Source organism: Podarcis filfolensis (assembly GCF_964270895.1).
Source record: "Podarcis filfolensis genome assembly, chromosome: 16".
Lineage (NCBI taxonomy): Eukaryota > Metazoa > Chordata > Lepidosauria > Squamata > Lacertidae > Podarcis > Podarcis filfolensis.
In genome coordinates this window covers 13,570,586-13,584,786 of record NC_139620.1, presented here as the reverse complement: position 1 = coordinate 13,584,786, position 14,201 = coordinate 13,570,586, and the positions used below count along the sequence as shown (strand labels likewise).

At 48.7% G+C, this 14,201-nt stretch overlaps 2 protein-coding genes across 4 annotated transcripts; one reads left to right on the top strand and one right to left on the bottom strand.

Annotated features, from left to right (window-relative positions):
• Window positions 1–934: 934 nt before the first annotated feature.
• On the bottom strand, window positions 935–14,169 carry MRPL11 (mitochondrial ribosomal protein L11). Of its 2 annotated transcripts, none has more exons than XM_083591952.1 (6): window positions 14,021–14,169; window positions 11,902–12,050; window positions 3,958–4,053; window positions 3,472–3,565; window positions 2,630–2,789; window positions 935–1,297 (listed from the first exon to the last, which is right to left on the bottom strand). In XM_083591952.1, exons 2-6 carry the CDS (start codon window positions 12,025–12,027, stop codon window positions 1,192–1,194), a joined length of 582 nt encoding a protein of 193 aa, XP_083448078.1. In that variant the 5' UTR covers window positions 12,028–12,050; window positions 14,021–14,169; the 3' UTR covers window positions 935–1,191. The 2 variants fall into 2 exon arrangements, with proteins under 2 accessions (XP_083448078.1, XP_083448079.1); XM_083591953.1 differs by having other exon boundaries at window positions 14,032–14,117.
• Window positions 4,821–11,364, top strand: LOC310752106 (transmembrane protein 121-like). Of its 2 annotated transcripts, none has more exons than XM_083591866.1 (2): window positions 4,821–8,114; window positions 8,925–11,364. In XM_083591866.1, exons 1-2 carry the CDS (start codon window positions 8,033–8,035, stop codon window positions 10,166–10,168), a joined length of 1,326 nt encoding a protein of 441 aa, XP_083447992.1. In that variant the 5' UTR covers window positions 4,821–8,032; the 3' UTR covers window positions 10,169–11,364. The 2 variants fall into 2 exon arrangements, with proteins under 2 accessions (XP_083447992.1, XP_083447993.1); XM_083591867.1 differs by lacking the exon at window positions 4,821–8,114 and adding an exon at window positions 8,199–8,305.
• Window positions 14,170–14,201: the final 32 nt, after the last annotated feature.

The window sequence follows — 14,201 nt, the reverse complement described above, 5'->3', positions numbered from 1 at the left end:
TTTAGCAATTTCATTACAAGTGTTAGGAGAATCCCTTTAAAACCATGGGGAGCAGCCATGGGGAGAGGGTAACTTTTGTTTGGGAAGAAGCCTCAAATTAAAGTTTCCAAGCACAATTCAAAATGTTGGTGCTGACCTTTAAAGCCCTAAATGGCCCAGGATACCTGAAGGAGCGTCTCCATCCCTATTGTTCAGCTGGGGGGTGATGGTTCAGCTCCAAGGGCCTTCTGGAGGTTTCCTCACTGCGAAAAGTGAGGTTATAAGGAACCAGGAAGAGGGCTTTCTCGGTAGTGGTGCGCACCCTGTGGAACCCCCTCCCATCAGATGTCAAGGAAATAAACAACTATGTGACTTTTAGAAGACACCTGAAGGCAGCCCTGTTCAGGGAAGTTTTTTTAATGTTTGATGTATTACTCCTTCTTTGAATGACAAGTTGTATGTGTCCACGTAACCATCTCAACCTGTGGAACTGGCGCGTCTGCAAGTGCCATGTAATGTTCGTTCCCCAACTGCAAGGAATCAGCTCCTCAATATGACAGCACCTGCTCTCTGGAACTCCCTGCCAACTGATTTTAGGAAGACACCTTTGCTATATTGTTTTCAACACCTGCTAAAAACTCTTTTGTGTAGGCAAGCCCACCGAGATTTTTAACTTTAGCATGCGATTTTATTTTATTATGTATATTTGTTTTAGACTTTTGCTCCAATTCGTTTCTTGATAAATTTTAGGTCAACTTGTTTCGTTCCATCTTCCAAGTTTATTTGTGTTTTTCAAATGAACCTAGATTCGTTATTTTTAATGAGCGTGTATTTACTCAGAGTTTTTGGTGATTAAGCAGGAAATAGGTCTTGTTTAATAACTTTTTAAAAGATTAAGGGAGAGGAAAGCTAAACACAGCACAGACATTCAAAGACACAGAGGAAAATTGTGAGATTTTTTTTTTTTAAAAAAAGATATCATTTACTGAAAAGGGACTGACAGTAATTACATAGGGAGTTCCAGAGTCAGACCAGACCTGACCCTCTCGCCTTCCTCTCTGTCTTCTTCAGCAAGGCATCACCAAACCAGTCACTGGGCAGACTTAGCTCCCAGTGCACAGCAGACGGGACAAGTGAGAAGCCGGCGCCATTCACACTCCAAGCATTCTGGGGATCTGAATCTCAGTGTGCCCAAATGGAGGGAGGTGGTGCTCATTTCTTTTTTGCAGCTGCCAGTTCGGCTTCCTTTGCTTCGGCCTGAGCTGCCAATAACTCTTCGCGCTCCTTCAGGAAAGCAGCGTATTCCTCTGCATGGAGTCTGGAGGAGGGGGAAGAGGAAAGAGAATTGCACCTCCTTGCTTCACGTCAAGCCTATCTGCCCCGTTTCCAGTTCTGCCCCACACCTTTCTCTGCTGCTTCACAGGGTTTGCTGCTCAGGTGGGGCTCACCAGGTGGGGCAGGGCTGCTCGACCAACTTCCTGGGAGGAAGGTCACTGTTGCTTACGGGGGGGAGAAGGGTGAAGCAGCAGGGAGGTCAGTGCAATGTCCACCTCTCTGCTGCCTCGCCCCTCCTGGGCAAGCAACAGTGATCCACCTGCCAGGAAACTCCATCCCACCTGGCAAGTTACTTTGGCTGCCCGTTGTATCCTGGTTCCCACCCACAGCCTCTCCTTACAATGGCATTGAGGGTCACCTCCTCGGGTCACCAAATTTCAGTTATTGTTTCCCCCCACAATACTCTCTCTTCCCACCACCACCTAAAAAAAACCCCAACCCCCTCCCCAAAAAAACAGGCCAGGAAGCAGAGGCTACATTAACACATGACTGTGATCCATACTTTCTGAATAAGCACCAGCCCATCTGAAGCCACCATTTGTTGTTGGTTTGCTATTTGTTTAGAAGACTGGTCAACCGATCGAGCAGAGAGCTCTCCCACTGTAGCTCCAAAGGGGCCGAAATCCACAAACGAATTGAAAAATAAATAGGCACAAAACCATCGTCACCAAAACACAGATGAAATCAATAAAACCTTTTGAAACAAATAGAGGTAGCTAAGCAAAATGCCTGGGTGGGCTTGCTGGAAGACGTTTGCAGCAGCCGTCCTACCTCACAGGGTTGTTGTGGGGATAAAACTGGGAGGACGAGAACCATGTCCTTGGAGAAAAGGCGAGTAATAAATATAGCAACAACAAAACAATATAGTGAGAGCAACCGCCTAATGTCAATAGGGACAGAGTTCCACAGCAAATGTGCTGCCACACTAAAGGGTCAAATCCCTGCAAATGTGGACTGGGATGGTGTGGCTTTAGTCAAACTGCAAGTTCTGCAGATTAAAGTGATCCAACTAGGGTGGTGGGGAGATCCCTTAAGTAAACTGGTCCTAAGCTGTTATGGAAGCAAGAAACTATGACCCTTCTTTTGGGCAGAGCAGGAAGCTGAGGCTTCCCAGTTTCCTACTCCTGCCTGCCCCAAGGGTGGGGCAAACTGGGAAGATAACATGGACCAGCCCCCTGCTCATTCAATAAACCGAGAAGCCTGGTTTATCGTTGTACGCAAACTGCAACCAGAGTCTGCTTGTCCGCTGCCTCGTGGATTCTTCCCAAGGTTTGTGCTCTTCAGCCACTGATTCCCATGGGCACCAGTCACTTACTCTTTCACCACCTTGATGCCCAGCGACCGGGCAGTCCCCATGAGCGACAGGACGACCTTCTCGAGCGGCGTGTCGCGGAGCACGAAGTTCGGGTCCTGAGACTTCACCAGGGCGATTTCATACAGGTGCTTCAAGGTCACCATTCCTGCCACCTCGTGCCCTGCAGCACAGCATAGAGAGGGTCTTAAAGCCAGGAAGAGCCAAGTGGAGGTTTGCTACCAAAGCCCAAGAGGGGGAAATCCCAGCACACCTCAAAACTCCCAACATTTTTAGCCATGTGTGTTACCATGCACATGAGGGGGGGGTGAACTCAAAATATTCAAACTCCAAGGCTTATGCTTCCCCCAACACAATTTTGAACCTGTTCTAATGTGGGGCATGTACTTAGTGGTAACTCCAGAGACTGTGCTAGACTGTCACAGCAAAAACAACAAATGGAAAAAAACATCCTGCAGAGCATTAGAAGACTCCCAAAACCATTCGAAAACCAAGGCATGGCTTCCAATTGGCTGCAGGAGTGTCCGAAAAGCACCTGCAAACCAGAACACTCACTTCTGGGTTTGCGGCATTAAGAGAGCTGATTTGTTTGGCAACTAAGCCATTTGGGAAACAAGGTTCCTCTGTACTTAAGTGATTTGAGCCTTGACAAACAGGTGGGAAAACCAATCCCAACCCAGAAGCCACTGGTGACAACATTGCCAGGACGTGGGTTGCTGGTCCCGTGTTCCCCCCCCCCCCCACCTCTGGTGCTCAGATGGCTCCTTTCTGCCGTTCTCTTCCAGCACTTTGCCTCTGGACCTTCACTCTAACCAGCAGCTTCCCTCCCTGGTTGTGTCTCTCACCAGGATTTGTTGCTCCCTTTTCTATGCCAGCCGCCGACAGCAGAAAATACGTGGCTGTTGGCTTGTTTATCTGAAGCTCGTACGATCGGTCAGGCTGCAAAAAGGAGTACAGGGAAAAGGGAAGAGAGTTAAGTCAGCCATGCCTCAGAGATCTCTGGCAAAGGCGCAAACACAAAAATGAGGTGCAAACCAGGCGTGGGGCCCTCCAGATGTTCTGGACTACCACATCCATTATTATTAGTAACTCAGTGGTACAGCACATGTCTCAGGAGAGCTACCACCAGTCACTGTATACAACATGGGCCAAGGATCTGGCTCCGTGTAAGACATCAAAAGTGGTTGGCACACGACCTGGGATCCTCCAGAGCAAGCTGCACACAGAAGTATTTGAACTCTGGGGCACAGGCACTCAAGGTTCAAGACAGACGTCTGCCTGCAAGATGTTTTCCTGCCTCTAAATAAATAGGTAAATTATGTTCTTCTCACCCGTACAATGATGCGTGTGGGCAGAGGGATCCCTTCCTTGATGTCCTTTGTGCGCTCATTGAAATCCTTGCAGAATTGCCCAATGGAGATGCCTCTCTGGAGGGGGACAAGAGACAGGAATCACGCAAAGTGAGAAGGAAATTCAGAGGGCAGCTAGTCCAACACTTTGCAGGATCGGGAAGAATTCAGGATGCAACCACAGCATTCCTGGGAGAAGGCGATCCGCCTCCTGGAAAGTAAGTGCCCACCATGTCCCCAGGTGGCCTGTTCCACTACTGAATAGGCTGTATCACATGTAGCTGAAATCTGCTCCCTGACATCCCTCCCCCCCCCCCCCCCCCCGCTGCCACCCATTGCTTCTAATCCTGCTGTCTGGACCAGAATCAAGTCTGTTCCATCTTGTGAGTGACAGCCCTTCAGCTATTTGAAGCCTGCTATTGTGTCTCTACCCAATCTTCCTTCCTCTGGGTGCTAGAAGGATTTCAGGACTCAGCTCCCAAGCCTTCTGCAGAAGGGGCAAACTCTCCTATAGCTGCCCTGTCTAAGCTTGGTGGGGGGGGGGTAACAGTGGGGGTGATGGTGGAGGAATCCCTTGTTCAGCCCAAGGGAAAGCTTCCAGGGACCATGTGGCCAATAGTGGGCAGGCTCAGAGGAAAAAGAGAGTGGAGGGGGAGGGAATGCAAATTTCACCTATCTACAGTAGGCTAGTTTCTGCTCCAGAAAAGAGGTGCAGCACAGCAGTCTATTTCTAAAGAGTGGTGCTGAGTCTCAAGCTGCCTGGATGATAATTAACCCTTCTGGTTTGGAACCAGCTGCCTCCTTTAATCCTGGATAGACAGAGTCATTTCTTACACATCTATCCCACTCAAGCTGGCAAAGTTGGAGGGGCGAGGGGGCTTTTTCTCAAGTGGCTTCCTCCTGCCCGGGTGCTGAGCACACCCAGACCTGCGGCTGAGTGAATCACCTGCCCCTGGGACCGAAGAGGCACTCAGTATATGCTCAGAGGAACTCCCCGCCCCTCGACGGTTACTTCAATTGTGCCAGACTTGAATGAAGGCTCAAATGAAAACCACTTGGAAACAGTCCCACAGCCCTGGCCCTTTGAATGGGCAAGAAAAACTGAATGACGGCGAAGGCGAAAAGAGGGCATTTTGTGTGTACGTGTGTGTTTAAATCCTCCGTCCAAGAGCAGGCGGGGGGTGGGGAGACGCACACACAGGGATCCTCCTCCTCCTCCTCCTTGAGGGAGAACAGACCGCCTCACCCTGTCTCTGCCTTGCTCTGAGCACATCGGGAGAGGTAGGAAGAAGCACACGCTGCCGGATCCCTGCAGGTATTGGAAGAAGGGAGGAGGGGAGGATGCGCCAGAGATCCCCCACCCCCGCCCGCCAGCAGTGGGGAGGGGGCCGAACCAGGATATCCTGTGTGCGTTTCCTTTGGCACAAGGAGCAACTGTAGAGCTGAGGAGGGGGAGGGGAGGGGAGGATGTGAATGGCAAGGACTCAAGAGCCCACCCTCCCTCCCAGCGGCAAAAACAGGATGGCTGAACAGGGACAGAGTCAAGCAGACACACACACAAACACACACACACAGCTCCCATGCACTTGTCCGGCAAATAGGTCCCTCCCCTTGACACCGACACCCCCAATCTAGAGGACGGAGATCCCTCCAGCATAATGCACAGACAGACACACAGAAACAGACACACATGCACACTTTCTACAAGGCTCCCCCGTCTAATAAAAATCAAATAAATCCAAGAATCAGGATACCTCCCTGTTATCTCTGTACACAAAGTGGTTCCCAACTCCTTGGGTAGGGGAATTTCACTCACAACTGGAGAAGACCCCATTCCCTCCCAGTCCTGTCTGGTATGCGCCTGAGGATATATGAGCAGGAGAAAGAGTGCCTCTGAGGATGTACAGAGCAGCTCTCTCTCTCCTCACTGGGCAAATGGTGCCTCCATGCAGGCCTTGGCTTCTGCACTCCTGCTTGTCCTGAAGCCTCTTCCTACATCCTTCATGCTCCTGAAAACCTTGGTCTGAGCAAGTTGAGCAGGCAGAGGGGGTCCCAAATCCCAGTGCCTTGTCCTTTCAAGAAGGCTGAGGATTTGTATGGTAATTCAGGGGTGGGAGGGAGGAATGTCTCAGTTTTGTGGGGATTACTGGGGGGTGGGGGGAATGGACAGGGAACTATGTCTGAACTGACCCAGAATAAGATCTTGGGGTTGTAGTGGATAAGTTTGTCTGACTGCAGAGAGGTTTAGTTTTGTGCATCTACTTCTGTTGCTCCACTTCTGCGCTGGTCCAGAGTTAGCATCAAACTGTCCATACTGAGTCATTGCTGTGCTGTGATGATCTATGTGGTGGCTGTAACCCTGTGGGGAAGATTTGTGGGCCAGGTGTTGGGGGCAGGGTGCTCAAGCTGTCTGGATGTTATGCACTCTGACCTGGAAATGCTCCCCCACTCTTGTCCTAGATGTCTAAACGCATACTCTGCACATGGGCAGGGGCAGCCTCTCCTTAATTGCAACTTCAGCCAGCTTGACTGCTGGCTCAAATTTAAGCCCTTTGGATGTGCTCAGCACAAAATCTCCATGCGGGCATCCAAGTGACAATAAAGTTAAGGAAGGGTTCATTATCAATATTAATTCATAAATAATACTTCATGCCAGTACAAAAGAGGCAAGTCCCACGGCTGTGATTACTGTATTAGGGAAAGGGCTGGAAGTAAGACTGATTGCACTGCAATGCCTTTACAGAAATCCATGGTGCAGCCACACGGGGAACAAAAAGGGATAATGCAGAGCTGGGAAAGGTGCAGAAAACAAGGGCAACAAAAATTATCAGGGAGCTGGACAGCAACTGCACTAGGAGGAGATGTTACAACATTTGAGGCTTTTTAGTTTGAAAAAAGAGATGGTTAAGAGAAAGGTGAGCTGAGGTTTTTAAAAACTGTGACTCATGTGCAGTAGAAAGTTGGTGGAGCGGAATTTGCCTGTTTCACATTAAAACCTGGGATGATCCAGTAAAATTGATTAGCAGTAGATTCAGGACTAAAGAAAAACACACCTTTACCCAAATGCAGAATTAACAGGTTGTACCTAATGCTAGTCAAAGAGACTGTGTCAGCCTGTTGCAGCAAAACCAACAAGTATTGTGGCACCTTAAGAGACCCAACAAATTTATTACAGCAAAGGTTTTCACAAACTACAGTCCATGAAAGTTAGTGCAATCATAAATTTGTTAGTGTTTAATGTGCCACAATACTCTATTGTTGTTTCTGAATTCGTACTAGCTGCTTGCCACAGAAAGACTATCCAAGCCACTTGCAAAAACTTGAAGAGCATAACATACATTAACCATAAAATAAAAAAGAACAATGCATTACAGTGCAATTACAACAATCTATAAAACAGACCAATAAAACAGCAGCAAAACGCATACCATAAATAGACAGCAAAATCTTCATAACCCATCAAATGCCTGGGAGAAGGGATAACTTTTTACCTGATTGTGTAAGGATGTTAATGATTGCAGGGAGACCTCCAGAGGAGCAGGGGGAGGCATAACTGAAAAGGCCCCCTCTCAAGTGACATGTGCTCAGACTATTAATGTTGGCAGCACATATTATATAGCTTTTTAAAGAATACCCAAAGGGTTTTACACGCATTGCCGGGTTGCATTTAATCCTTGCAACAACCCTGAAAAGTAGGCCTGCATTCTTATCCTCATATTGCAGACTGGTGGTGGTGGGGAGACTGAGAGGGGCTTCGCTAAGGCCGCCTAGGAAGTTCATGGTCCAGACGTGTTTTGAAGGAGGGGCTTCCTGGTTCAAAGCCCAAATCTCTTAGGTCTGGTTTGGGATGAAGCAAAAGAAGAAGTGGGCTTTCAGGAGAACTGACCAGGGAAAAGGCGATTGGAGGTTTTAAACCAATGGGTCTTTGCAGGTTCCCCACCCCCAGGCTTCGAAGTCCACAGTCATGGAGTTTCCAGTGATCAGATGGGATCAGCAATCCGGCATTTTAAGACAAAGGCGATTGCTTCAGCCTTCCGATAACGGATACTGACAGGGCATGAAGAAGGCACCCCCAACTAGGCAGTTCAACTGTGCAGAAGCAAGAGTGACCTTTTCTACAGGCTGGCACGAGTCACAAAGTAAGTAGAGCAAGGCAAGTTTATTTATATGCCCCCTACCCGCCATTGCTGTTCTTTGCAGCTCATGTGAATAGGTTTCAGCAACCACCCACAGTCCCAGCCCGGCTGCGGCACTGAAGCCAGAAGGCCCCTGCAAGCCCTGATGATGCTGGTTTTACCTACACATCCCTAGAAGACTTGCCTTTTCCCATGTATGTCTCCTCTATAGCCTTTTCAGTGGTTGCAAATACCTTTTTTTTTTATTCACCTAGAGGCTTTTCAATAGTGTTTTCAGTTTGAGCTTTTTTAATCTTATCTCTGTCGTAACAAAACTGCTGTTCAATTTTAACTGTGTTATTTTCCCTTTTGTTTTTTGTTTTGTTTTGAGCATTGTTTTGCTTATATGACACCAAGGAAATATTTACTGATGGGCAAATTAAAAATAAAATAGAAATTTAATTAATTAATAATAGGCCACAACCAAGGTCCCCCCCCCCTATTTATTTGATTAAATGCATAGATTTGGACGCGTTTAAGCTCAGTTTCCTTTGCATGCAAAAGGTCCCAGGATTGATCCCCAGCTTCTCCAGGCAGGGCTGGGAGAGAATCCTGTCTGAAACACTGGAATGCCACTGCCAGTCAGTGCACGCAGTACCAGCTAGATGGGATCACAGGGTCTGACTCATTACAAGACAGTTTCCAATGTTCCAGAGCTCTTTCTTTCTCACCCCTTTCAGATGGGAAAGCAAGATCCTCAGAAAATGCCCCCAACGTTCCTTCTTAATTTCCTTCATTGTATGCTCTCCTCTTTCTCCCCTCCCCCCCCCAAAGGCACCATGGAGCAGCAGGCCCCCAACATCCCACACACCTGTGTGGCAGCTGTGGTCATCGTCTGCACCATGGGGGCGATGGATGTCTACCTGGTGGAGCAGAGCACAGGGGCCCGGCGCCTGGGAGTCGGCGCCCTTGCCCTGGCTGGGGACCTCTTCTTTTTGCTTGTGCTGCGCTACGCAACCATGTGGGTAGGCAGTGAGGTGAGGCCGGCCCAGCGAGGCTACGCCATGGTGCTGTGGTTTCTTTTTGCCTTCGCGCTGGAGATCAAGCTCTACTTCGTCTACCAGCACTATGCAACCGAGGGGCGGGCGCCTGACCCGCTGGCCCGGCGCACCCTGACCCTCCTGCTCTCCATCTGCATCCCTGCCCTTTACACGGTCCTTGGAGCCGCTGAGCTGGTGGCCCAGGCCTCCGCCAGCTTCCGGAAGAAAGACGAACTGCGCGGGCGCCTCTTTTGGGTGGTGTTGGACCTGCTGGATGTGCTGGAGATTCAGGCCAGCCTGTGGGAGCCGCAGCGGCGGGTGCTCCCCCTGTGGGCTGAGGGCCTGACCTTCTTCTACTGCTATGGCCTCCTGCTGATTCTCCCTTGCGTCTCGCTAAATGAGCTGGGGGTGCAGGGCCCTCGCCCTGGCGCTCTCTACCCGCTTCTGAGTCTGGCCAGCGTCAACGTGGCCACCATCTTCATCCGCGGGGGGCTGTTGCTCCTCTGCCATGACCAGCGCATCTCCTCTATCTTCATGGGGAAGAACTTCTTGGCCATTGCGCTAAAGTGCTGCGCTGCCCTCCAGCACCACAGAAGCACTCGGTGCAGAAGGGAAACAGGCCACAGCCACATCCGAGGCAGCCGGGGCCTTGGACATACTCAGCCAATGGATGAGCAGCTCCGTAGAAACACAGATGAAACACACCATGGGCACTTGACACCTGACAGGGTTTGCAAGTGTGCTCAGGCCACGGCTGGCATGCCCTACGGACACAGCCCAGGTGAACCACCACAAGCAGTGACTGAAGTCTCCTACAGACAGCCGCAGGCTACAGAAGAACAGTTCCACTGCTGCGTCCAAACCACCAGCCACCAGCTCCACAGACATTGCCACCTTAAAAGCCAAGGGTCAGAGCACTGGAGGCACACTACTCAACTCTCCCCAAGAGCACCACCAGCCGCCACTGGTCCCTCCACTTCCAGAGGACTCAGAACAGGTCAGCACATACAGCTCAAGTCTGTCTGGGGCGGACTGTGAGATACCTTTTTTGTGATGCTGTCTGGCAAACAGCTTCACTTTTCTCTTGGGTGCCCTCACTGGGAACAGAGGGCCAAAAGGGCACTGGGTGTATCAGCAAGGGTGTAACAACAGAACCTTCATAGGGGGAGGCTGCCTCTACAGCGGTCATTTGCTGTGAGAAAGTCACACTTCATTGACACACTTTTTGCAGGGCATCTACAAAATCAAAACAACCTCATCTCATGTTTTCCCTATTCAACTTCCTCCCCTCCACCCCAGCTCAGAAAATCCCATTTAAACATAAAAATGGATGCTACACACTATTTTCTCAAGTGTAGATAACCCAGCTGTTGCAGCCTAGACAAGTCAATGATGCCCTGTACAGATTGTGCTTGAGAAATGTCCTTCTCTATGGTCTGCCTCTCCTGTCTAAGAATCACTGCCGTCACTTTAGCTCTTCCCTCTCCAAATATTGTTGCCTTTGTATCAGTCCCCACTCCCCTCCTTTGCAGTAGGAGAGTGCAGCTAATGGTGGGGTGGGAATACTTAACTCCCCCCCCCGACCCAATACACACACCATGGCCCCAGTAAAAATGGCTTCCTCCATAATATATGGGACTGGGATACAAGGACTGCTCGCTTGGACTACAGTATTTTGTTTGGATTCTAGAAGTCTGGAATTAGATACTGTTCAGGTTCTCGGTTAAAGCAGAATGGCAATGATCAGCTGCTGCTAAATCATCCACATCTGGACGCACCTTCAGTCACCTGAGCATAATGGGCACAGAAGAACTAGGATCTGCTCTTATGTCTTGGGTTCCTAATTTTGTTACAGTAATTGATCTGCACCCCATAAGCTCAGAAACAGCAGAGTTAAGTTTTGTCACATGTGTCCTTAGAAATCAAATCTCGCAATCTGTGCTTCTTTGTACTACAAAGGGAGACACAATCCTGCCGCCGAGGGAGTGGGAAAGTTTTTTCGCTCTTGCAGCCAGCTTCATTTCTATCTTCTATTCTCAAAATTGCCAAAACAGTTTCTTAAAGGAAATCACCACTTCCATGTCCCTTAACCTAAGAAAAGCAGCTTAGCAAAATGACTAACCAAACTACGTGGCTGTGATTCACTCTATTTTGCTTACGATCGGATAAGGATTGTATCTGAGTTGGGGGTTCAGCTCCAGAACGTGAAGCAATAAAGAAGAGAGTGCCTCTAAGCATGTCGAGAGTGTTCTTCCCCCCTGCCCACTCTTACCAGTGAACAAGGGCAATCAACTTCTACACACATCTGGGGTTTAACAGCAGGGCCTCCAGAACACATTGCCCAGCGTTTCAAGACTTAGCTGCTAATTTTGTGCGCGTATACATATATACCTCACTGCCATGGTACAGATGGGGGGGGGGGAGATGGGGCGGGGGAGAAGGTTCAGGATAATCCCAACAAGTTCATGCAATCGAAGGACTAGGGAGTGGGTTTCCAAGCCAAACAGTATAACTGCTCAGTTGATCCAAACCCAAGCACTCAATTGCCACCTTCCAGCCAGTTAGCTACACCTTCATTGTTTTCATTATGATCAATACCAGTGATTTTAATCAAAGCCAGAGAAGAAAACAGCAAAAACGATAGTTTTTTAAAAGGAGCCAATTTATGTCCCAAACTGTGGCCCACTTGCAAATGAAACTCCCTCAGTGATCTAGCCTCAAACTTCAATTCTGCTAGACCTCCCTTCCTCCTAACCCTCTCCCATGCATACCTGCCCAAGGATAGGTCCTAAGGGTGGTCCAGGAACAGCCTGCCCAGCTCGGATGATCGACCGGATCACATTTCCAGGGTCCACCTTTTGTACTGCTTTAGAAGCAGCACGGGATATCTTCGACATCGTAATTCAAGTTCTGGCTAGATCTGAATTAGAAAAAGTCAAATTTAATATTATTAAAAAGATTTCTAGACAATGTCATCTGTGGACAGATTACAAAAAACCACATATAAAATCAAAAGCACATCAATTTCACAACTAAGGAGAAGTAACAATGGCTTAAAACTATATACAACTCAGGAAAAGATAATCTTCCCCAACCTGGTGCCCTCCAAATGTTTTGGACTACAACTTCCATTAGCCCCAGTCGGAATGACCCAAGGTCAGGAATTATGGGAATTGTTATTATTTATTTTTATTATTTATTAAATTTGTATACCGCCCTATACCCACAGAAATCTGGAAGACTCCAAGCTGGGGAAAGACGAAATAATCAAAGTATCTAAAAACCAGCACATAAGAATCAATACTCTAAAGCCGTGGTTCCCAACATGGGGCACACGGACCACAGGGGGGGCAATTTGATTTTTAAGGGGGCCAAATCGAGAATGAGTTATTAACAGTGAATGGCCTTTTAGGCTTCCTACACATGAACAGAAGTTCACTTTGAATAACAAGAATTATATGTCACAGTGGGGAGGGCATCAGGATTTTAGAGATGCTTAGGTGGGGCATGGCCAAAAAAAGGGTTGGGAACAACTGCTCTAAAGCATCAGTAATCTTTAACCCAAACTGGAAGAAATGCAATGACAAGTTGGGGTAGCTGGTGTCCCTTGTGACTGATAGGGCAGAAAGCAGGCCAACAGGAGGTGGAGCCAGAGCCAACTATAGTTGGAGCCTATTGTTACATTGGAAATCCAACCACGGGCATTGATTAAAATTCCTCAGGCGCCAGGCACATTTTGCTACTGGTGCAGGTCCAATTACAACTCCGTGGAGATTTCTGGGTGCCAGATTGGCAACCACAGTTTGTAAACCTCTGCCTTAATCCATAGTTAATTTCTATTTTCATTTCCATTGTGTGTGTTTCTCCTTCTTGCATACTGGGACAAGTGAATTGTTGCAAGAGCAAGCCACAGTACAGCAATTTAATCGAGATCATGGAATCGCAGTGTTAGAAGGGACCCCAGGAGTCATCTAGTCCAACACCGTGGCAAACAGATATTCTGTTGTGGCAACTGTAACCTAGGTTTAAGGTGCCATTTGGCACCCAGCTTATACACCCGAGTTTCCAACACTGACTACGAGTGTCCCCCCCACTTATGTGCAACTGGCTAGCCTGTGCCATTCTAACCTGAAAATCGCAGGAGACAGCTAATGAGTCCTCATGGCTCACGATAAGACCTTTCCTGGAGCCCAAAGAGGACATCAGGAGAGATGAGAGCTGCAGCTGGGCTTTGAGAATCTGCTAGATATATTTTCTGAAAATATAGCTGAAGGAATAGGGTGCTTTTTTTAGGAGGAACTATGGGGCCTGGGGGTCCTGGCTCAGTTTCAGGAAGGGAAAGGCTGAAGGTCAGGGGTGAGAAATCATTCAACTGATACCACATTTAGAAAAGTAACCTCTTTGCATTTAGGTGCTATTAACCCAGAGCAACAACCAGCTTCTGCTTCACAAACATGGGCTAAAGTGCAGCTGGGGATGCACTCCCTCTATATAGTATTTAACCATCAATTCTTATTCCCGGGGAACTCTGACAATTGTAGCCCTACGAGGGGAACAACTATCAGCACCCTTACAAGACTCCAGTTCCCATGACTCTTAAAGGGGTGTCACAGTGCTTTAAAAGTCTGGTGTGGCCTTTGTATGAGGCAGCTTCACCTGCATGTCTATTTAAACCCCTAAATTTGCTTTTAGGGAGAAGCGCCATAGCTCAGTGGCAAAGCACAGTCTCTGCGTGCAGAAGCTCCAATCCCTGCAGAGCCGCTGCCAGTCAGTGCAGACCACGCTAGACTACATGGGCGAACGATCTAAATCAACTTCTAGGATCACTCTCCCCGTTGGTCACCCCAAGTTCAACCTCCCCGCATCTTTTTAGCAACTGACCCCTCTTACCTTCCACTCACTCAAAGCGTCTCCTCCGCGGTCCTGGGCGCAGCCATCTTGGGTCACGGAGGTCAAAGGCCCGCTGAATTCTGGGAACGCGTCTCCTTCACCCTCCCTTCCCTCGCCACCAAGCTGCCCAAAATGGCGTCCGTCCCCATAGCAACCGCAGTCCTCAGCACAGAGCTAAGAA

What these genes read in the sequence shown, in the direction of transcription:
- LOC310752106 (XM_083591866.1), top strand. Translation starts at nt 8,033, where the DNA reads ATGAAGAAGGCACCCCCAACTAGGCAGTTCAACTGTGCAGAAGCAAGA. An exon ending in AGGCTGGCACGAGTCACAAA is followed by an intron (nt 8,115 to 8,924) that starts GTAAGTAGAGCA and finishes CCCCCCCCAAAG; the next exon opens with GCACCATGGAGCAGCAGGCC.
- MRPL11 (XM_083591952.1), bottom strand. Translation starts at nt 12,027, where the DNA reads ATGTCGAAGATATCCCGTGCTGCTTCTAAAGCAGTACAAAAGGTGGAC. An exon ending in AAAGGGAGCAACAAATCCTG is followed by an intron (nt 2,790 to 3,471) that starts GTGAGAGACACA and finishes GCTGTGCTGCAG; the next exon opens with GGCACGAGGTGGCAGGAATG. An exon ending in GGCATCAAGGTGGTGAAAGA is followed by an intron (nt 1,298 to 2,629) that starts GTAAGTGACTGG and finishes CCCCTCCTCCAG; the next exon opens with ACTCCATGCAGAGGAATACG.